Source organism: Empidonax traillii, unplaced genomic scaffold (assembly GCF_003031625.1).
Source record: "Empidonax traillii isolate 1590-97213 ecotype Southwest subspecies unplaced genomic scaffold, ASM303162v1 scaffold1487:size278866, whole genome shotgun sequence".
NCBI classification, from domain to species: domain Eukaryota; kingdom Metazoa; phylum Chordata; class Aves; order Passeriformes; family Tyrannidae; genus Empidonax; species Empidonax traillii.
In genome coordinates this window covers 186,008-209,418 of record NW_020956680.1, presented here as the reverse complement: position 1 = coordinate 209,418, position 23,411 = coordinate 186,008, and the positions used below count along the sequence as shown (strand labels likewise).

Below are 23,411 nucleotides of genomic sequence, written 5' to 3'. Positions count from 1 at the left end.
GGGGTTAGCCAGCCCAGAGCTGGTGCTGGTGCCATGCCTTCCCCCCCCCTCTGATGCCATGCTTTCCCCCTCTGATGCCATGCTTTCCCCCCCTCTGATGCCATGCTTTCCCCCTCTGATGCCATGCTTCCCCCTCTGATGCCATGCTTTCTCCAGCCCTCACAGCTGCTGCAGGACGAGGGAAGCTGGACGTGTGCGAGTTCCTCGTGGGGCGTGGGGCGGCCGTGACGAAAGCCAACAGGAGGGGGGTGCCCCCGCTGCTCTGCGCCGTCCGGCAGGGCCACTGGCAGGTCTGCACAGCCTGGGGGACCCTTGGGAGCTGGGCCCCAATTCCTCCCCCCTCCCGTTGTGAAATAAAGAGTGTACAATTTCTAACGGGCGTTTGCCTCAACTTCCCTTCCAAACCCTTTGTATCACTGGACAGAACTTACGAAAGTGCTTCGGCTGCATGACAGCTGAGCACACCTGAAAAATAACACGGGAGTTAAAAGATTTCATTTCCTAGACCGAGATCAGAGGTCACTGCAGATCCTCTGAGCTGCTGCCGGGCAGGGAGAGAACCTTGGAGTCAGGAGACTTCCTCGTTCTGGCCGTTCCTGCTGGGACAAGGCCCTGGGCTGTAGTCAGGGCTTGAGCTGCATTGGATTTCCTGGGATTGCTCTAAATAACACCTGTCCTCTCTTCTAAAAATTCCTGATATTGTGGCTGAAATCTAAACCTGCCAATTTCATAAAATCATAGCATCAGTAAGGTTGGAAAACACTTGAGCCCATCAAGTCCAACCATCCCCCAGCACTGCCAAGGCCACCCCTAACCCCTGTCCCCAAGTGCCACATCCACATGGCTGTTAAATCCCTCCAGGGACAGGGACTCCAGCACTGCCCTGGGCAGCTGTGCCAGGGCTAGACAGCCCTTTCAGGGAAGAAATTTTCTCAGCATCCAAACTAAACTTCCCCTGGTACAAGCAGTATATTTTTAAATTGCTGTTTTCTATTTCAGATTGCTAAACTTCTAGTGGAGCATGGGGCAGATGTGAATTTAAGTGACAAGCAGGGCCGAACACCACTGATGGTGGCTTCTTGTGAAGGACATCTGAGCACTGTGGAATTTCTGCTTTCTGAAGGTAGAAAATAAATAGTGGATCAAGGCTGCACAGATGCACCAGAGACCAGTGTTGAATTTCTCCTATGCAACAGAACATCTTCCTAAGAAAGTTAATTTTTATTTTACAGGTGCAGCTATTTCATCTCTGGACAAGGAAGGACTGACAGCTCTGAGCTGGGCATGTCTGAAAGGCCACAGGGAAGTGGTTCAGTATTTAGTAGAGAAAGGTGCAACAACTGATCAGACAGACAAAAATGGACGAACACCCCTAGACTTGGCAGCTTTTTATGGAGATGCTGATATTGTAAGTATAACAGTAGAAAAAATTAAGCATGTACTAAATTTTCATAATACAAAGCAGAGCTTTGAAAAAATATTGCCAACCAAAATTGAAAGAAAATTTGGGGAAGTAGCCAAGATGCTTACACTGCTCACATCCCAACTGCAGTGCAAGTATTTGCTCAGAAAAGCATTTTCTAGATGAGGTAGAAGCCCAGAATTACGCTGCAAACCCATGGAGGTCCCCTGACAGGGTCCTGGTCAGGTCGTACCTTCGTGGAGCAGAGACCCCAGGGAGAGGGGTAGGAAGAGGAAGGGCACTATGGGCAGATCCAAAAGGTCAGCAGGGAACTGGAAGAAACAGCACAAGCAGGCTCTCACTCACATTTGTATTTCTGAGTCTGCACAATGTTTCAGAACAGCACTTCAGGTGCTGCTATGCAGGGAACTCATTGTACCACTTGGTCCCATCCAGCCTTTGTCAAAATAAACTTGAAATTATAAATAAGCCCTCAGGTTCTGCACTGGCTTTGGCAGTTCCTGACACTGCGAGTGTTTGTATGTGACACTGGATAGACTCTGCTGGGAAGTGAGGGGTGTCCAGGCTCCTTCCTGTCCCTGTGTTTGCTGTAGGTTGTGCTGGAGCTGTGCCAGCTGCCTGGTCCTGTCAGGGTCTGTGCTCAGCCCCTGGCTGGGGAGGGATGATGCCAATGAAGAGGTCCCTGAGCAGGCCCATGGCTGTGGGACCCATCTGGGCAGGACTTGGTGCCTCTTCCCTTCAGAGATCATTGCTGGTCACACTTGGGCAGGTAATGGCCTTGGGAAGTGACCGCTGCTTCCATCCAACCTGCCACTGCTGCCAGGTATCCCCATGCTCTGTTGCCTTCAGAGGATTCCACAAGGCTGTACTGGCCTCGAGCATGTTCTCAGTGTATTTCTAAGAGGATATGTGGTAGCTTAAATATTTCACTGGTCTGCCTTTCCTGCCACAAGCCATGTTACAAGGCTTGTCTCATTTCTTTTCCCAGGTGCAGTATCTGGTGGAGAAAGGAGCGATGATAGAGCACGTGGACCACAGTGGGATGCGGCCGCTGGACAGAGCGATCGGCTGCCGCAACACCGCGGTCGTGGTCACGCTGCTGAGGAAAGGAGCGAAGCTGGGTTAGTGCAGCTGCCCTGGACCAGGAGAAACAGCTGCCTTCTGCTCTGCCAGGAGCAGTTATTCCTGGAAAGCAGATTAAATAAATAGAAACAAGAAAATGATGATTCACTATTAGTGATACATAAGTCTGACACTGTTAATGAATTAGAAGTTTTACATTTAAGTGACATTCTTTTAATAAATTATAGAATCATGCATTTTGCAGTCATACATTTTTGCGAAGGGCAGGCAAAAAAATGTATGTCAAGTGATGTATTATCAGTAGGCAAGTATATAGTGCAGTTGTGTATGGGATAATTACTGAATCCTTAGTACTTTTATTTCGTATTATTTGGGTAGTAAGCATGACTAAATACAGGTCTGTACTTAGGCCTGAGCTTTGCAGTGGTGGGGCAGGGGCAGGTTGGGGATAGATGTAGTTTAAACATGTGCACATCCTGATGATGATGATGAGAACAGTAAGAAGAGTTCCATGGGGGTGGGATATCTCCTCAAGTGGATTAGGATCTCTAGTCTGATTCACTTTCTACTCTGAAAGCAGAAATACTTTCTTCCCCTTTGTCAGAGACTCCTAAAATTTAACTTGCAGGAAATGCAGCCTGGGCTATGGCCACCTCAAAACCCGATATCCTCCTGATTCTGCTGCAGAAACTGATGGAAGAAGGAAATACACTGTACAAAGTAGGTAGATTTGTATTTTTTTATGATAACAAAATCTTGGACTTCTGCCTGAAAGTAGATTAAATTTCTTTATATCTCCTTTTCAACAACTTCATCTGATATTTTATACTGGCTTGTTAAAAAAAAAAAAAAATAGATGCATGTATCATAGATGATTTTTTCTAGTACTAGTAGTGTTAATGCAAGTGTTATCCTGGTCAAATACCATTAAACGTTTTGAGCTCAGAAACAAACACAAACTGTACTCAATGTGCAAGTTCTCTCAGTGTTTGTCTGCCAGTATAGCCCATACTGTGTATATTTATTTTTTTAAAAAAATCTGTCCATCTGTTTTCTACTTGAAGGGCACCTCTCGGTAGATGTCAAATATAAAACGCTTTTTTGCAACGGTATTGCAATATTTAAAGTTTGTGAAAAGCTGCTTGTTCCCTAAAATCTGCAGAAAGGCAAGATGAAGGAAGCAGCCCAGCGCTATCAGTACGCTTTGAGGAAGTTCCCCAGGGAAGGATTTGGAGAGGAAATGAAAGCCTTCACTGAGCTGAGAGTCTCATTGTACCTGAACCTGTCACGATGTCGCCGAAAAACAAATGTAAGACCTTACTGTTCCTCTGCTGCCTCTCTGGCTTTGGGAATCTGAGAGTTCTTCCCTATTGCATTGCAGGGGTTGTATGTGGACATATATTTGTGCTATTTTAGAATCCTTTTCACTGGACCCTGATTTTGGGCTTTGTTGTGTCAGCAAATGGGCAGGTCATAAGATGAGTGTGTGTTGCAGTGGGGGATCTGTTACAGCTGCTCTGAAGTCATCCCGTTATTTTGGAATGAGGAACTGCTGGATGTCTGTGGTACTTTTCGTAGACTGGATGGACAGTGCTCCCTTTGTTAGGACACAGCCCAGCCTGGTGCTGTGGGTGCTTCCAGGGGAGGCAGAGCCTGCAACTCCCTCTGCCTGCTGGTGGGTAACCAGCGTGTCTGCTCTTTGCCAGGATTTTGGTATGGCTGAAGAGTTTGCTACCAAAGCCTTGGATCTGAAGCCCAGGTGTTACGAAGCTTATTACGCCAGAGCAAGAGCCAAGAGGAACAGCAGGTACTGTTTATGTGTCTCTGCACAGGTTCTTTTTTAAGCTAACATTTTTAATATCTTGTTCTCTGCTGCTAGTTCCGTGTGGAATTTGCAAAGAAAACATTTTATTTTGTGCACTTTCCATCTGTATTAGGTCTCTGTATCGCTTAAAGCCAACCACACCTAAACTGCAATACTGATTACTTGTTTAGGTAATCACTGGCAGTCCAGAAAGTAACAAACTGATATGAAGAGGGATTATTTTAAGAGTTAATGGGTCTGCTACTAACATGACTGAGCAGAACGTGACCAACAATGTGCCACCCAATCTTATCACTGCATTATTTATTACCAAGTGTATTTATCATTTATTAATGGCTGCTTTTATAGGACAGGATATGTTGCATCATTAGCAGTTGAAGATAAAAAACAAGGGGAGAGAGGAGGAGTCTGGAAAAATGGCAAACTATAGAGGTAGCTACAGTATAAGAAAAGGTGCCTTTGGTTCACAGTGTCTCTTCTAAACAGCTCAATAGTCATGGAGTTCAGCAGGTTCCCTACTCTGGAGGTCATTGTGAAGGGCTTGTGAGATAAATGTCAGTTCCTACTGTTCCCAGCAGAGATTTCTCCTGCCTCCCTGCACAGGCTGTCATGACACTTGGGGAAGGGCTTAGGGCTGGGTCTGTGGTTCCACCAGAGGGAAGAATTTCCTGAGGTGGAGAACATCCAGTTCTTACACTGTCACCACCTGCAGCAGGAAACGACACATCAGAATATTTCTCTGCAAGTGGCAGAGGTGGATTAGTAACAGGCAATGCTGGGGCTCAGATTTGCCCTGGATCTTCACTGTTTACTCTTTTTTTCCTAAACAGAAAGTTACTTGCTGCTCTTGCTGACCTACATGAAGCCACTCAGCTGTGTCCCAGCAATCAGGAGATAAAACGTCTCCTGGCTCGGGTGGAAGAAGAATGCAAACAGTTGCAGAGAACACAGCAACAGAAACATCAGTCTGCACAGCTACTGGAGCAAACCAACAACTCCGACAATGAGGAGGGGGTTGTATCAGGCGTGAAGGAGAATTTCAGTCCTCAAGACAGGGAGGATGAACCGTCACACCCCAGTGAATCTGTTTCCCCACCCCAAAGGCTGCAATGTTCCTCAGCTGCTTCATCGTTCAGCAGGACCCTTCAGGAAGGTGTTCAGCAGAAAGCTCGGTGTGTGTCCCCTCAGAGCAGAACAAACAGTAAGTACCTGAGAGAGCCAGGCTTGATCATGCAGCCAACAAAGCAGGCACAGATTGTAAAAACAAATCAGCACCTGAGCTCTAGCCAGCCTGGATCTAAACCAGGAAGCAGTCAAGGTAATACAAAGGCACAACCATCTCTGCAGCATCTTCCCCTAAGTCCCTTGCCCGTCCCACACTCTAGAAGTCAGCATTTGGATGGGACAAGCACACTGTCATCTGGAAGCATTTCCACAGATCCCAGTGCTGAACTGTGCAGTGAGAAGTTCATGTCCAGCCAATGTTCCCATCCACAGCATCACAAGACTTTCTCTTCTCATTCTTTTGCCATCAAGTCTAAACCCGCAGACAGGTCAACAGCCCCTGCTCAGATGAACTTCAGTAACACGAGGCAGCAAAGCCCTGGACCCAGCGCTGCCTCTTCGAGCTCTCCAGCCAGCAGTGTGATTCTGGCCAGCTCAGCCAGCAGCTTCAGCTCAGCCAGCAGCTTTTCAGGCAGTGTTAAGGGGCTGGGCCCTGATGTTCGACTCAAGGAGAGTAACATGAGTCAGGTTCAGGGTACCGAGCACCGACCTCGCAATACTCCTTTTATGGGAATCACGGATAAGACTGCAAGGTTCCAGCAGCAAAATATGCAATCCAGTCGCACTTGGCACGCTCAGGCATCAGATGGATTATCCACAAACATTGTTCCTGGGGGCCTCCAGCCCTCAAACCTGGAGCAGTTCTCAGTGAAACACCACCAAACTAAAATCCCTTCTGTGGCTGCTGCCCCGGGAGATGGCAACCAGAGCAGTGTGCAAGCGAGAGACCGTGAGGAGCTCCCCTGCCCAGTCCCTCCCCACTCTCCAGACAAATCTCCCAGCCAAGGTTCTCATTTGTACCCTGATGCTGCAGCCAAACCCCTGTCCCACAGCAGCCAGGACGGGCACCTCAGCCACACGGCGAAACCAAAGCGATCCTTCATTGAATCAAATGTATAAATCCTACTTTGGGTGTTTACAGGGTAAACCTGGCTCAGCACAGCACAGGTGCTTGCTCTGACAACGCTCACTGGCTGGCACAGCTGGCTCCCAGGGAACAGCCCGTGCTGACCAGTCCGTACTGGGATACAACCACTTCAAACTGCTCCTGCCAGCACAGGACAGTGACAGTAACTGGAATAACAGACTTCTCTAGAAAGAGTCAATTAGGGTTATCCAACCAACAGAGTAAGACCCTGAGCAGAGAAATCCTTTCCATTACATTTTACCATTAAATAAGAGTTTCCTCTCACATAGGGCTTCAATCTTGGCTTTTGGTTCTGTTGCATCTCACACATAATACTTGTGCCTCTCCAGTGCTTAAGTGCTTACTTCTCACAGCAGTGTTAAGGAAGATAATCTGCTGCAGAATACTCAGATCTGTACATGCATGCATCTTTTTAAATCAAAGATAGTATTTTATCACTTTTCTAGCAGGATCTAATTTGGGTTGCATGATGTACATTTAGGAAGCATAAATAATTTGTGTATGAGTAAACTATAAGCAGCCGTGTTTTGACATGTAAATATAACTATTTTTGGTAACTAGGAGAAATCAAATAAAGAGTGACATTTGCATGTTTATTAAGAAGCTTTGACCATATTGGTTATTGCACTGAAGAACACAATATTATGGCCTATTAACAATAATCGCACTTTATATAGGTTATCTAATCACCTTTGGGTGCTATCTTAAAGCAAAATGATTTATTGTTTATTTGTGAAAAGGTACAGCAGTTAAATGCTTAGTGAGTGCTTTTATGGGAAACCCAAGAAATGGATAGAGTGAAGATGAAAGTTTGAGGAAAGTGTATGTGCAGTTGCATGACAGGATGAAGCTGTGACGTTTGTTTGGAGGAAATCAGGTTTAATATTGGCAAGAACGTTCTGAAAGGGAATGGCTGCAGCGAACATCGCGACGAGTGCGGTTCAGTTGGAGAGCTCAGCTTTACACTCTGCCCAGCGTGCTCTGTGTCCATGTCAACAGCTGTACCCAGCTCTGCAAGTCCTCTTGGAGTTTGCATCATTATGCTTTAGCTTATTTATTGTTTACCCGTTCTTTGATATTTTGTACAATTCGTATATTAGTCCTGTCCTGTAGTTCTATTTTTGCACAGCTACTGTATTTTTTTTCCATACAAAATAAAGGTGATTAATATACCTGTGGGATGAGATGCAGTCCCTGATGGGATAGAATGATAATAGATCCTATACTTTGCTATTTCTTACCTTCCGAAAGACTGTACACTCAGAAGTCATAAATGTAGTGAAAATTTTAAGAAAACTTTATTTGAGAAACTGTTATTACTTCATTTCTTGCAGAGAAATACTACAAAGGAAAAAGAACCAAGAATTTTAAAAAGTTCTTCTGGGAGTGAAGGTTTTCTTTGAAACAGCCACAGATTAGAACAGAAATAGCACTTTTTTTCCCAGTTGTTTCTGATACAGTTAGTTCCTTTAGCTACACAGAATTCCAAGTGACGTGGTTTAACATTTCTGCTGAGTCTCCAGCCAGCGAGTGATGGCCATTTTTAGGGTCCTGTTGGGTGTGAGCATAAGGGAGTGGAGGGGAAGATTGGTCATGGGACTAGATCGTCTTTTATTGCTGATCCAGTGTTCCACTGCTTCCCTTTCATAGGAATAGCCATCTACAACAAAACCATCAACAGAAGCTCCTATTACAGAGCCTTGGGCACTGTGGCACTCCACAAATTTTAGCTATTTAAATGTAAAAGGAAGGTAAGGAAATACATCCAAACAGGAAAAATTGAGATTTAGAATAAGTCCATGGTCTGTGAAAGCTTTACTGTTTTACAGTTCAGGCTCGTTTCATGTTTCTGTCTCTGACTGCAAAGCACCAAAGTATATTATACACATGTTAAATAGGACTTTCTTTTCGGTTTGACTGATCCATCAGGTGAATTAAAAGCTCTTTAATACAAAACAGCTAACACAGCTAAAGCCTGCTGAGCCCTCACCCCCTGTCTGGTTTTCAGGGCTTCAGCTCTTCAGTTGGTACCCAAGCAAGGTGTTACTTCAAGAACAGAAATGTGGCCCCAGCTCAGTATTATTTAGCCCAATCACCCAGGAATCTCTGTGATGGAATGTAAGCCTGTGTCCCACATGCCTCGTCTAACACAGGCCTACCTACACTCCTTACCCTGTATTCAGTAAAGCCACTCCTCAGAAGTCTGGCCTGATAACCTCACAACTGGATGAAGTTAATCCATCACTGCATCAAAAGAACTTACACTGATCTTCCCATGACTGTGTGCCCCCTCCCCACCCCCCAAGATTAGCACTACTAAGCACTAGTTCATACAATTTTTTACCTGTAGAATATCTTAAACTCCTTGCCTCTCACAGTTCAAAGATCTTGCTGAATTTAAAGGAGTCTCCTTCAGTACAAACTTCTAAGTGCCCTATGGTGTGCCAAGGAGTAAAGAGCCAGGGTTTCCTTGGCTTTTTGCCCCCCTGTGTGCACTTACTTTGCACTTATCAAGCCGAAGATGTAATGAGGCTTGTAATTATATTTGCTAAGGCACATTAAAAAAAAGGAAAAATTGCTTGATACAGTGTTTTTCTCCCTATCAGAAATGTCATTTGACAAATTAAACATCACAATTCTGTTTTGTTGCAACAGCTGTTTAGAATAATTTATCTTTCTGATAAGACAGGCCCATTCTTGTATTCCCACACCTGTCTTTGTCCTCAAGTATTTTTAATTGATGTCATGCAAAGACATACCCGCTGCAATGACAGGATCCTTCATAAGCTCCCTTGTTATAGGACACAGGAACTCATCAGGGACAGGAACAGAAACTGAGATCATTGTCATCCTCAGTTCTTCAATCTTCTGGAGAATTTTACTGCGCAGGCCTAGAGACTCTGAAAAATTATTTATACGTGAAGTGGACAGCATAGACAGGTAGGGCAGAGTCAGCAGCTGCTACAGGAGACACAGCTCCATCTCACTGCCCCCAAACCAAAAAGCTGCAGCCAGCCCAGCCCCAGAATGTCCCTCCTGCTCCCAACAGGAACCTAAGGAAAACAACCAGTAAAACCAACACAGGTGCAGCAATGGCTGTGTGGTGATAAACTCCTAAAATTTAGTTAAACTGCGATTTGAGTAGCACTGGAAATCGTGTTCATCTTGGGCAGATAGTATTTTCTTATTTTGTAAGGGCTTGAGCCATGGCAGGTAGAGAGCAATTCTTCACGTCAATTTTGTCAGGCCATAATTTTTATACCTTAGTTGATTCCGTTCCCCACAGAGACCTCTATTTTCAGCAGGTCATTGATCACATTCAGTTCTCACAGGACTTCCTAGTCAGTGTTAATTGATTGGCCTCAGCTGGTGATGCTGCAACAGAGTTTTAGGCTACTTCAATGCTAAGGACAAGGTGCAGAAACGGAGGAAGGCAGGGGTCTTTCATGGATGACAGTTCTGTCAGATTCCCAGCACCTGTTATTTCTAGAATTCAGCAAAGCTGGCTGATACACAGAGATTCTGTGATCTCATACAGACCAAGTCAACACACACACACAAACCCATAGTAATGAAATAAAAAGGCATTTCGGGGGTGGGGGGAAATCCATGTATGGAACTCCTAACTTTCTTTTATTACAACATTTCAAAGTATTTTAAAGATTAAAAACTAATTGGATTTCCATACTCTTACCAATTTTCAATTCATTAGCAAGACCTTCCTTAGTAAGATTCAGTAGCTCCTTGCCATCAATGTTATTCATTTTGAAAAGCCCAACAAAGTCTGCTAAATCTTGTGCACAGAGCCAGGCTGAAACATCATCCTCTGACCAGTCCTCAACAGCCACCTTTGATTCAGTTTCTACAGTATTTCCTTTGGAAATGAAAAAGACAGTTAGAAAACCAAACAAGCAAACAAAAAACAAAAAATCACCAATCAAAACAAAAAACAACAACAACAACAACAAAAATGAAACCCCCCAGTTCAAAGTAACAATGTCATTAATGAACCCTGGTTTTAAGTGTTCTCAGTACTATACGTTCCCCATCTAATAAAAGAAATGCTTATTCGACATTACTTTGGGGTAGAAGCACAATAATTTTTGTCTTTTACCTATCAATTTTCAAAGTGTAGAGGAATTTAATCTCTCAGATGCCTACATCTGTAAAATCTGAACTGAATAACTAAAAACCAGAAAAGTGTCAGCAGACATTGGAACCATCTCACACCTCCTTAGAAAGCAAACTAATGCCCAAACTTGTTCTTTGAACAAGGTCATATGTACCACTGTTCCACAAATTTTGGGTGCTGATGTATTTTGTAACAGTAGTTATCCTGGTTTTTCTCACCTTTAACAACTGGTAAACTCTCTTTCTTGTTGACAATTATGCTTGCAATTAGCATATTTTCTGGGTAACTCATCACAAATGATGTCTGTCCAAAAAGTCTTTCAGCACTCTGGCAGTAATTTCATCTCTTAAATGCTGTCCAGAGAGCAGTGTATCAAATTAGGATACATCTAGTATCTTTTCCTTTAAAAAATAAATACCTCTGTAGGACCTCAGTCAGGTCAGTTCAAAGACCAGTAACAGGCACAAAGTCCTGAGCTTATTTAACTTATTAACTGCAGGTAAGAATGTGGGGGGTTTGCATCTTCAGAAGGTGCTCTGAATTAAGGAACAGATTACAAATACTTCACACACTGACCTGCAGAGGGCTGCTTAAGGTCCAACTGCCATATGTGCACAGTTTTATCCATTGAGCCTGTGGCAAGTAAGTGACTGTGTGGTGCAAAAGCACAAGTTGTAACATACCTGCAAATAAAACCAAAAAAACACTGTGAAAATTCACAAGAAAAAGATTTCATTTCTTTTATTAACAACAGTGAAACAGAATAATCATATTGAATTCTTACCTGGTGTGCTGAGACAAAGTGTGAAGGGTATTGCCAGTACTCTGTAAAAGAGTTTTTGTAATTTTAAATCTTCAAGAATAAAAAGAACATTTCTTCCTTTGTATGCTTCCTCTCAAAGTAAGGAATATTGTTGCTTGAAAGGTGACACAAGTTACCTTCAGAGAAGTTACACAGCCTTGACAAAGCTGATCAGCAGCAGAGGCAGAAACGCAACTTGAATTTCCTGCTTGAAGTCCCCCCTGGATTCCTTGGGCACTGCTACCCTTCCCAATCAGCCAGCATGGAACATGCAGGAGGGCCGTGCCAGAAACACCAACTGAATGAATTACATCCACACTGGCAGACCGTTCGTGTGGATAAAAACATTTCTGTTACAAATCTGGTATTAGGAATGACCAAAAGGGAAGAGATTCAAACCACAGTCCTTCAACTGGACCAATAATTAACCACAACAGTGGTTCTCCTATTTGGCCACTAAATAGCACTAAAAAACCAAAATCCTGAAATTCCACAGTTTTGATTTATGATTGAAAGATGTTCCCTCTTATAAAAGATACCTTTTTTTTGACAGGTACAGACAAATTGGGAAGATGATGAGCAAAGTTATCCTGAATCACTAATGGATTAGCCATCACCCCAGTAGTTTGAGCTGCCCAACGTGATCAAAGTACCCTATTTTAGGCTGAAATCTCTCTCTGTCCCATGAAGGCTTTTTAAAAGTCCCCACTTTTCCCCACAGAATCACAGGGGACCTCTGGAAATCACCTAGTACCTTTAGCAGGGTCACCTAGAGCAGGTGTCCAGGCAGGGTTTGAGCATCTCCAGAGGAGAATCCACAACTAGAAAAGTTATTGTCCCATCTGATAAAAACCTAAAAGGCCACGAAAGCTGGCAAACAGTATTAAGAAATACTTATGCTGTGGTTTTCTGCATAATTTATTTTCTGAAGCTCCAAAACTCTAGAGGACTTCTTACATACCTGTCTAAACTTCAGACTACAAAAATAACTGGACTAAAAGCTGTGCAGGTATCATATTAGTGATTTGGGTGAAAACTTTAACAGTAATTTAAAAATTGTATCAATACAATAGCTATGTGCAGAGTAAGCTGAAGAAGCTTAAAATTTGTTCATTTTCAGCAGTTATTAATTTTTTTAATACTAGAAAGTACTAGCTAGAGGTAAATAGCACTTAAAGGTGAACCACAAGGGATGTAATAACATTATTATAGAAAATGTTTAAACAGTATGTTTTAAAGAGAAGACACTGCATTTAACATAATTTTCTTGAATTCTTTATTATGCTCCTCTTTTATCTGCACTTTATATATAATTAACTATAGAATTTCTATGACCACCATTCCCGATTTTACGTCAAAAGCTACAGTCCTCCTTGCTTTGGAAGCTAAGCATGTTGGGATAACCAAAACGTCCTTCTGCTTCAATATGAACACAACTTGTAAGTATGGAATTAATTGAATAATACCCTACTGTAGAGAAGTCAACAAATCCTCAAAATGTAGATGAAAAGTGAGAAAGACTGATCAATTCTCAAGAGACACTTTTCCTTGGATAACTCCCGCTCCTCCCCACAGATGCACAGTAAATACTTTGGGATTACACTGTTTCTATTCTTCAGCGTTCCTTTAGGTGATACGACATTGCAGAAGCAGTGCTGACATTAAAAGACAACGACCCAATGAATGGTTTGCACTATGCTATACTTACAGTTTCATAGATTATGACACACTTGTCCACAGACCTTTGAAAAAAATACAGACATTAAAATGAAGCAGAGAGAGAAAAAGAAACTTTTTCATGAAGAAAGGAGGAAAAACCTTTTCTGCAAACAAGATCAGATTTCTTAACAACACTTGATGCAAAGTTGAGATAGCTGTCTCCCCTCCACCAGTGCCCACCTTAAATAAGACTGACCAGTGTGATGTAAAAACCAGCCAATACAAAAACTCTGCCCTTGCAAGAGAATTCCAGAGGCAAAGGATTTGCACAGTGCTTTTGCAAACTGGCCCTCACTGTCTCTATGTCTTTGCAAGCAGCATCTGTAAAATAAATGCGCAGTCTGGCTGTCCAAGACCTACTCTCAGTCCTTTCTATTTGCAAAGCAAGCCAGAGAAGTAGTGTCATGCAATACAGAAAATACAGCTGTGCAATGCAACCAGTACATACATATTTCATGAAATACAAATTGCACATTTATTTACCATGGCAGCAGTATTTCCTGAAAGATTTTATGGGATAGACATTTCACTTATGACAATGTAAGTGAAAACAATAATCTGTACGTCTAACAGAAAATAAAATAACACTACGTCACAAACATTAATAATGATCTTCAAATACTGAAAAAGGCTCCCTTAGAAAGAATATAAAGCAAAATGTCTCCTGGGGTTTGTTTAGTTTTATTTGCTGGCAATTGTAGTCTTTCCTTTGTCCTTTGCAAGGCATCAGCCTTTTAGTTTAGAAAGTCTTTGTAAATAAGACAGTTAAAATTTAGAGTGGAACCATTGTATTTGCTACTTCAAGCTACCATTTAGTTTAGAAATGAACGAATACCTTTCATGAGAAGAGCAGAGTAAAAGCATACAGTCACTAATGTTCACAAAAACTAAGTGATTATACCTACCTTAATTGTAACTGCCTCTCTCAACAGCTTCATCCCTTGAGGAAAGCCACTAGCAACGAGGTGCTGCTGAGCAACAACCAGCCCTTTGAGTGTGACCATGCAGAGCCCCCTGTTGTGAGCCCCCCTCCCCTTCCAGCTGGGCTGTAGCCCTGGGAGCCCCCCAGGCCAGCGGCTGTTCCCTCAGCCAGCCCTCCCCTCAGCCCTGGCTCAGCCTGCCCTCGCTTCCTCCTGCTGTCCTCAAGCACAAGGTGCTGCTTACCCCGAGACCAGCATCTGCCCATCGTATGAAAATGCACAAGCCAGAACTGGGGCAGAATGTCCATTCAATGTGCATTTATGTTTTAATTCAACACCTGAAAATACAAAGAGGAAATTATCACATACGGGCAAATCTGACAATGTACAACACAAGCTGCTTGTAGAAGCATAAAGCTGCACCACAGATGTGACTCTCTGACACACTATCTACAAAGATGGCAGAGACAACTTCATTTGAACATCTCCAACTCCCTCTGTAGTCTTAGCATGTCTCACAGTGTTTTAGATACTAAATGTGTATCTGTACACACACTATTCATCCTTGCAGACCTTTATATAAAAGAGATTACAAAAAAGTACCCACTGTAGATGTTTTTGGCCATTTACCCTGTCTCTGCATTGCAGTTTTAGCAGGAACCAACACTCTTTTCATTTCTCCAGCAATTGCTCAAGGCCCAGGACATACTGAAACATGAAAGCAAACCTCTCTGTGGCCTGGCAGATTAAGAGGTTTCAACCTACTGACCTGTTCAAAGGCCACAGTAGAATTTTTTTAAAATCTTGACTTATACTGTTATTGATAAATAGATGGCTAAATAAAATCTACATGGTGCAGCATCAAGTGGTGAATGTCTCAGCTGCTCTCCCACTAATAGTTAGAAAACTTTCAACTCGTGGTTGGTTGGGCTGTGAGTCCAGCAGTATAATTCTCGCCTTTGATTTTCAAACTGTCACAAGAGACTTAAGACATTGGTATATGAAAAAAACATTGCTGTACATACCTAAGGAATCTGCAAACAAAATAAGCCAGAGTTTGATCTGATTATCTTGTCCGCAAGAAACCATCTGGAAGTATTTGAATCCATTTCCATTATCTGATAAAACTAAAATATATTAATGGGAGTCAGAAGCATTGAAAATAAAGGCATACCAGTAAACTACATCAGCAAAAAATCACTGCAGAAGTTCTAAAATTGCTAAGAAGAAAGAAATCAGTATCACTGTTATACTGTTTCCTGAACAAGTGCAGACCAGTGCTGTGCTCATATTTTAAGTTTTCTTGATGGTAAATGTCTGATTCCCCTATCTACTGTGAGCACCAACATATTCATTTAACTTTAATTCTGTGGTTATACTAATTTTCTCTACAGTTCAGTAGTTCTCAAAGTTATCACCTTGTTTATTGACCTAGTACATTCTTTGCCACCTGCCTGACCTCAACTTTTACTTAAAAGTACTCACAATACTCTAAAACATCAACTCTTCCCAAGGTCATTTGTATCCTGAGCATCAATAACAAAAATAATATGAAAAGAAGAGCTAGAAAGAACTAAAACCTTTTTTTTTTTTTTTTTTCTCCCCTGATGAATTAAGTAACTAACCAGATACTGGATTTGAAGAAATATCACAGCAGGTAACACCAAGATCATGTGCTTTTTCATTATACAGGCACCTCATTTTATCATCCCAAATGGTTAAATCACCACTTGATGATCCAGTGACAAAGAAATTCCCACTGGGAGAAAATGCACAAGCCACCAAAGAACCATCTTTAACATTTCCAGACCTGAAAAGCAAGAGTACACAGGATTTGAATTTAGAATAAGTACAATTCTGAATAAGTGATCTATCAAACACCATCTGATACAATAAGCCAAACTGTTCCCAGTTTTGCACATTAGGTCTTGGTAACAGAGGCAAGAGAAACTCAACCCAACTACGGAAAGAGATGCCAAATAAGCACTGCAGCAGGGAACACACCTGCTCTTTGACTGCAGGAGGAAAAGTGTGAGATGGCACCCCAAGGCAATAATTTTAACTGAGATAATTTTCAAACTACTTGCATGGACTTTACATTTAAAAATAACATTCTAGGGTAGGGTACATTTTAAACGTCAAAAATAAATGCACACTATCATAACACAGATTTACATGTACACAAACAAGGCAAAAAGATTCCCATAATTCCTCTGTTCTGTTTTTAAAGACAAAACAGAACACCTACTAACCCATATCATGAGCTGTAGTTGAGAAGAATACTTTGTGATTTATGATGTAGGGTTAATTTTGAACAACATGTACACAAGAGAAAGCAAGGTGGAAAAAAGTCTCTATTTTAACTAAGCCAAAGCACTTTGTAAAACTGATCTTTAAAGAAAATTTCTAGCAGATACAGAAGCGTGGTCAATCCTCAGGAAGGAAGTGGGGTCAACCTGACATCCTTTACCTTGTCTGATAATAATGTAAAGTCAACTCAAAGTGTCTCACTCCTTTTAATGAACAGCAGATCCAGCCCAGCACGCAGAGCTGAACCCATAAGTGCAGGAAGACAGCAAGAAATGTCTGTCTTATTTACTCTGTCATTGTATCTTGTAGAAGCTGCTCGTTCTCTTTCGCTCATAGAAATTTTATTTACTGTGAGAGGTATCAAACTTAATGTCACAGAAGTCAGTAACTTTCCCTGAGAGTCTTGATAATCAAGTGCTTCTACAAAGCACTGACTCCCTTAATTCCATCATTAGGAATACTGTCAAATCCACTACAATGCTTCCCATTTTCATATGTAGAATCCTTTTTCCTTAGTGGAGCTTTTAAAACTTTCCTTCTTTCACACAAAAAGCTGCAGATTCTGCTCTCAAAACATAACAGTAACATAAACAGTGCTGCACCTGTTCAGAGTACGCATTTAAGACTTGTGGGCCAGATATTAGCATGAGAACTACTGAACAGAAAATAAGGACCACTAAGAAATACACATAAATTAACTTGCTTTCATGCTGTTCACATCCATCACAGAGATTATTTAAATAGCCATCTTACTTCACAACTTGAACAGTCAATTACAACAGCACAACAGATAAGGAATAACTGGCTACCCTTGTTCTAATTACCATCCACATATTTGGTCAAGTGACATAACAGTGTAGCAAAAGGTGTTCTCTTCTTCAGCATCAACACAGTCAACTGTTGCAAAAGAAACAGAGGACCACAGACTGACACTACATGATTAACTAACATCCTCTGACATAATTTTTAAGTACCTTGATAATTTCTATGTGACATTGGTCTCAGCTTTTAAAAACAGGGCATGTGTATTTTTCTATCTGCAGTTACAAATTAAAATAAAAAATATTCATCATCTGAAAATACATACACACATACACACCCCAAAATACATATAATTAAAGTTAAGCTGACTACTGTTGGCCTGTTAACACTCTGAAATGAACTTTTAATAGTTGAAGGGGACAGGATTGGGATGTCCAAGTTCTTTCTTATTTCTCTACAATGCTAACAAAAATAATTTGTTTATAACAACAGCATAGTTTCTACATAGCCACTGTACTGAATACTATATATTCATGTGATGGTTCGGACTTGGCTCCCTGCCAAATGCCCAACCCCCCCGTAGTAGCCTCTCTCTTCCCCCTTCCTGCTTTCCCCAGGGCAAAGGAAAAAAAACTATGCAAATTGAAGAACCCAAAAATCAAGCTAGTTATATATAAAAAATATATATATTTTACGTATATTACAGTGAAGATGCTTTGTACACAGCACAGGGAATCCAAACACCCCCCGAAGGGATAGGGAAAGGGGAAAAGGAACAAAAGGGAACAAAAAGGGACACCGAGCAGATATATGCAATCAAACCCGAGAACCAGTAAAATAACTAGTAAAACAAATCTCACCATGTCCCTTAGAAAGCAGGACTGGCAGACACGGCCAGCACTCCCCAAGGTTCCACGTGGCAGGTCAGTGGGTGCTGCAGCCTCAGCCTTAGATAAGCGAGACCAACGCAGGGACCCACTGTTCCCGAACTCCGGCAGAAGAGAAGAGAAACTAAGGCCGCTCCTCCCTTCTTATTTATACCTGATTTACGTAAAAATTGTATGGAATACTGGGAACACTGCCCCTTCCTTGGTTACAAACTGGTAACCAGGGAAGGTCTAGATTAAAACCACCACAATTCACCATTCAATCAGAAGGAAACCAAGGACGTAGGTCTAAAACGTGCATCACTGCATATATTAACAGCACACACTTGTAAGAAATTACTTTTTAAAATGTCTGTGGTTTTCCCTTCAGCAACAAGCATTCTGAATAAAAAAAAAATTTATTCACTAGTAATATGTCAAAACAGATAAACCCTTCTTACAGTTCAGAATAATAATGACTGAAATTCCAAATTTTTCTAAAAGATAAAAATAAGAAAAAATATGTAATCACTACCTCTCTATTGTCTGAAAACAAAACAACCATTTCAGCATGTCTTTATGCATTAGAAAAACCACGAGGGCAAAAATCTATAAGAATTCTGTTTATGGACAAATTTCCAGATTTACACTATTTCAAGTAACTTTAATAATTAATTTTGAAAAATTTTACAGTTCCCATCTAAATCACTGCTATGGAAGGCAAAGGCAGAAGGCCATAAAAGCAGTAACATGCTTGACAAGGGATTACCAACACCAAACAACCTTGGCTTTCTCAAATGGCTGCTCAATCCCTTACTACTTTCCGAACTTTGGGAAGTAGTTGTGGAATTGCAGCTCTAAAACCTAAATAATGTCTTGTCCAAGTACAGATTACAATAACTGGCCTGAAGACTTTCCTGAAAGATAGAGATGTAGAGGAAGACTTAGAAGATCACTCTAAGGTTCATGCCTTTAACTGTGCAACATCAATAAATATGCTCATCCTCATCTGCTTTGTTTCAAATGCTTCTCGGAAACCCACGTCATACTGAACTCATTTAGCTCCAATAATCCTTTCTGTCACTGTTATGATGTCTCAAATTGTAAGGTTTCAGGACACATCCATAGTTTAGAAACTCCGACTGCTGGATTACTATCAAGCTTCTAAGACCTTCCTGGACTCCAAACTCCTACTAATTAAATATTTGATTTATACCACTATGTATAATGCAATATAAAGCACACAGTACAGTCAGGCTCCATTAACTAACTGTATATTACGTATCACAGTCTGCTGACTCGCTGTTTAGGAACCAGATGCAATGCAGTACACAAGGCATCATGATTTCATGTTAAATGAATGAAATGAACTTTTAAAAAGATTGGGATTTAGATACAATATAAATGAGTAAAAATCAAAGCCTCAAATTTGCTTTAACATTTAAAAAAAACAAAAAGAACCCACAGCAACAAAACCAAACCAACCAACCAACCAAAACCAAAAACCAGTAACAACAACAACAAAAAAAACCCACCAAAACCCCCCAAAAGACTCAGCATTTCTCCCAGCCTTAGGGTCTTCTAAATCATTTCCCCGTTTCTTCGTGATACCCATCAGCGGTGTAGGTCTGCAAGTCCTGTCCACAGCACAGCTCGCTACTCAAATGACAGCCTGCAGAGCAGGGTACCTGTGGGAAAGCACTGGCACTGACCTGTAGAGCTGCAGCGACTGGACGTTCCAGAGCACGAGGCTGCCGTCGGCGGCCCCCGCCAGCAGGCAGGTTCCACGTGGGGAGAAGCGGCACACCCTGACGGGGCTGGCGCGCGGCTGCCCCAGCACTGCCAGCCGGCGGCCGTCACGCGTGTCCCACAGCGCCGTGGTGCCGTCCGTGGAGCACGAGGCCAGCACGCGGCCCGACGGCGAGAAGCAGCAGCAGTGCACGGCGTACGTGTGGCCGCGCAGCGGCGAGTACGGCAGCTCGGCGAAGTCGCTCAGGGAATAAACACGAACTGTTTTGTCCAAGGAACAGGTCGCCAAGCACGACGACGAGAAGGCGCAGTAGTTGACATCATCGCTGTGATCCGATAAACTGTGAATTAATGTTGCCATTTTCAAAAAAGGAATCTGAAAAAGAGTTCAACAGTCAGACTTAACTCCCCTATTTCAGAAATGAAACACGCCCCTTAACAAGACACGTTCTCCAGAAGAAAAAAAAAAAAAAAGAAAAAAAAGAAAATTCATTTGCAAAGGCAAATTTTTCATCTAAGCATCATTTAAGTACAGAATCATAGAACAGTGTGGGTTGGAAGAGACCTTAAAGCTCATCCTGTTCCACCCCCTGTCATGGGCCAGGACACCTTCCACTATCCCAGGTTGCTCCAAGCCCTGTTCAACCTGTCCTTGGACACTTCCAGGGATGGAGCAGCTGAACAACCTATGCCAGGGCCTCCCCACTCTCCCATGGAACCATTTCTTTCTAATCTCTAATCTAACCCTACTCACAGTTGAAATCCACTCCCTCTTCTATCATTATATGCCCTCGTAAAAAGTCCCCCTTCAGCCTTCTTCTAGTGTGTGGCTGGAGCATTTCACTGAAGATAGAGACAAAGAAGACATTGAGTCCCTCCACTTTCTCCGTGTCCCAAGTAACCAGGTCTCACATTACTTTTCAGAGAAGGCCCACATTTTCTCTAGGCTTCCTTTTATCACCCATGTACCTACAGAAGCTTTTCTTGTTGCCCTTGACATCCCTGGCTGGATTTAAATCAATCAGGACTTTAGCTTTCCCAACCTGATTCCTGACTGCTCGAACAACCTCTCTGTATCCTCCCAGGCTACCTGTCCTTGCTTCCATCCTCTTCCTTTTGTGTTTGAATTTGTCCAGGAGCTCCCTTCTGCTTCCTTTCACAGACAGCAACAGTAGTGACGGCAAAACATCACAGCAATAGTAACAACAGGCTTTTGTTGGCAGTCTGAGGTTTGACAAGAGTTGACTAAAACATTTAAGTCAAAATGTGAACATTATTTGGGTGATCAGAAGCTGAACCTCTCAGGAAATTGCATTTGCTCCTATGCAGAACAGCAGAAGAAAATATGTACATCCCACACATTTTCCCAGTAGTTAAAACTGCAGTGTCAGACAAGCAATTTACACTGCTGAAGTCTGGGAAATCCCCAAAAAGGTACATCCCAACCAGTTACTCCCATGCTGCAGATCACAGTCAAGCTTCCTGAAAATAAGGAAGCATTGAGCCAAAGCAAAGTGCTTACACGTCTCTAAAAAGATGTTTATAATGAACAAAAGCAGCAATACTATTTATACTGAGTTAAATAAGAGTCTGCTGGTTTAGATAAGTATTTGATTCTGAATCATTTAAATGCTGAGGCATCTGCAAAATAAAACCATTCATATTCATACATTTTGAAAAAACATGTCAATGTATATGCACGTGTTTGTATGTATGCGGACACACAAATCTGTATATATGTATGCATACATGCAGAGGTATGTATGTACACATACAAAGGTACATATAAGGGCAAAACCCCTGTTCTCCTCAGGCGGTGTATGGCAGGCCAGTTTAGTTACAGACCAAATCACTGAATATTCCCTGTTGTAGCTTCAGGACTCTCAGAGTTTTACTACTATTCTCTTTAAAAGAATTAAAGAGATGAAGCAGTGTCAATAACATGTCTGATCGGCAGAAAGAAAATAAACATACTTTCTTCAATTATGAGAAACTGAAGAATCAGACAAAGCTTGACATCTGAAAAGGTGAGGCTAAAAAAGCGACCTTAATCTCACTGTTAGGAGACTTTCAGGAGCTCACCGCAGGAAAGCAAATCTAGAAACGAGATACTTCAGAATCAATAACCTGGCTGAGGGAGCGAGGAGCACCAGAGCGTTCGTCACCAGAGGGATGTTCAGCACCACGGCGTCACCTCCTCCGGCAATTACCTATTTTTTTCAAAATCCGTAAGCCTCCAGCAGCTGCCCACACGAAAAGCTACAGCAATTCTCGATACGGCTTCGACAGCCCCTTCCACGGTACTATGGCCCACAGCCCATCCCACACAGCCCACCGCTCTCGGGAGGGCGGCGGGGTCACCCCGAGCTCCAGTGGCGCGGCACCACCACCTTGCCCGGCGGCTTCCCGGCCGGCCGGCCCTGAGGAGCGCCGGCGGCTCCCGGCCGGGCTGGGCCCCCCCGCCCCCGGCTCCCCTCCCGCCCCCGGCTCCCCCGCACCTCCCGTGGATCCTCCGGCCTCGGCCGGCCCGCACGGCCCGGGGCGCTGCGCACGCGCGGTCCCCCCCGCCGTGTCGGCGTGGCGCAGCCCGGGCCGCCTCGCCCCGCTCGGGGCCGCCCCACGGCGAGCCGGCCGCGGGGGTGCCGGCGCTGCGTCAGCCGCTCTGCCCGCCGCCAGCAGCCCCGGCCGCCGGCAGCCCCGGCCCAGGCGCGGGTAGAGCGCAGCTCTCGGCCCTTCCCGCGGCTCCCCGGGGCCGCAGAGCCCTGCCAGCGCTGTGGCTGCGTGACGCGGGCCCTGCCGCCACCTGTGAGGACCCGGCCTGCGGACCCGGCCTGCGGACCCGGCCTGCGGACCCGGCCTGCGGACCCGCCGCACCCTCAGAACCCGGCCCCGCCGCACCCTCAGAACCCGGCCCCGCCGCCTCCGCCCTGGCACCGAGCCTGCGCCCGGCCGGGGAGCGGCGCGAGGGGAGCTGAACAAACAGCTCTGCCAGCACCTGTCACAAATTCACACCATCGCCGCGGCACATCCAGTTACACGTTCAGCAACTCATGCAAAATAAACAGTTTATCACCGCACCTACTTTTTTCTGAGGAAGACACAGACACTTCCTCGGAGTCCCTCTGTGCCTAGGACGCATTCCCTGCTATGCAATCATCTCCGTGCCGTGTCCAGTCTGTACCATCTTGCGTTCTGTTTTAGGGCACGTTATTTGACTGCACGCTGTGTGATCCACTGGCTGAAACCTGTCTCACCGGCATCACCGTAGCAGCTGTTACTGCCTTCAGCTTCCAAACCGTTGAGCTGAATTAGGATACAAGCTGAAAAAATCCAACTACGTGTGCAGTGTCGCTGGTAACTGGCTCTGACTTATAAAAAAACCTGACAGTTCTAGTAGGGCAGACAAAGCATTGTCCAGTACAGAATCTGAGATTGTTCTTCATGGAAGAATTAGTTTTCGCATTTATCTAAGCAAGCTTACCATCACACATGCACAACACTGATTAATCTTCACATCTCTGGTACATGTCAGCAAACCTTTTTACTGAAGTCTTCAGAAAGGTCATGAAAAGAAAAGGTGTGGAGCAGTCTGGGCGAGTTCATGTTAG

The 23,411-nt window shown here is 43.4% G+C and overlaps 2 protein-coding genes across 11 annotated transcripts in view; one reads left to right on the top strand and one right to left on the bottom strand.

Moving 5' to 3' along the window:
* Positions 1-7,715, top strand: part of TANC1 (tetratricopeptide repeat, ankyrin repeat and coiled-coil containing 1) — a 55,343-nt gene extending 47,628 nt beyond the window's left edge. For both annotated transcript variants that reach the window (XM_027907516.1, XM_027907515.1), the window contains 8 exons: positions 157-290; positions 1,000-1,123; positions 1,233-1,408; positions 2,412-2,544; positions 3,135-3,226; positions 3,669-3,815; positions 4,213-4,313; positions 5,162-7,715. In XM_027907516.1, the coding sequence (XP_027763317.1) occupies positions 157-290; positions 1,000-1,123; positions 1,233-1,408; positions 2,412-2,544; positions 3,135-3,226; positions 3,669-3,815; positions 4,213-4,313; positions 5,162-6,515 (2,261 nt within the window). In that variant the 3' untranslated portion in view covers positions 6,516-7,715. The remainder of the gene's footprint in view (positions 1-156; positions 291-999; positions 1,124-1,232; positions 1,409-2,411; positions 2,545-3,134; positions 3,227-3,668; positions 3,816-4,212; positions 4,314-5,161) is intronic.
* Positions 7,716-7,817: 102 nt separating this feature from the next.
* Positions 7,818-22,870, bottom strand: WDSUB1 (WD repeat, sterile alpha motif and U-box domain containing 1). 9 transcript variants are annotated; one of them, XM_027907519.1, is made up of 12 exons: positions 21,778-22,186; positions 20,894-21,048; positions 19,767-20,179; positions 15,742-15,926; positions 15,142-15,243; positions 14,361-14,454; positions 13,186-13,219; positions 11,460-11,500; positions 11,252-11,358; positions 10,238-10,417; positions 9,303-9,443; positions 7,995-8,203 (listed from the first exon to the last, which is right to left on the bottom strand). In XM_027907519.1, the coding sequence occupies exons 3-12, from the start codon at positions 20,162-20,164 to the stop codon at positions 8,043-8,045; spliced, it is 1,443 nt and encodes a 480-aa protein (XP_027763320.1). In that variant the 5' UTR covers positions 20,165-20,179; positions 20,894-21,048; positions 21,778-22,186; the 3' UTR covers positions 7,995-8,042. The 9 variants fall into 9 exon arrangements, with proteins under 9 accessions (XP_027763322.1, XP_027763320.1, XP_027763321.1 ...); XM_027907520.1 differs by lacking the exons at positions 20,894-21,048; positions 21,778-22,186 and adding an exon at positions 22,799-22,870; XM_027907517.1 differs by lacking the exon at positions 20,894-21,048 and having other exon boundaries at positions 19,767-20,181; positions 21,383-22,186.
* Positions 22,871-23,411: the final 541 nt, after the last annotated feature.

Bases quoted from the DNA above. Each gene is read 5' to 3' on its own strand.
- WDSUB1 (XM_027907520.1), bottom strand. From the start codon at position 20,164: ATGGCAACATTAATTCACAGTTTATCGGATCACAGCGATGATGTCAAC. The intron at 15,927-19,766 runs GTCAGTGCCAGT...CTTGCTTTTCAG, and splicing joins CAGTCGCTGCAGCTCTACAG to GTCTGGAAATGTTAAAGATG. The intron at 11,359-11,459 runs GTAAGAATTCAA...TTTTATTTGCAG, and splicing joins ACTTTGTCTCAGCACACCAG to GTATGTTACAACTTGTGCTT.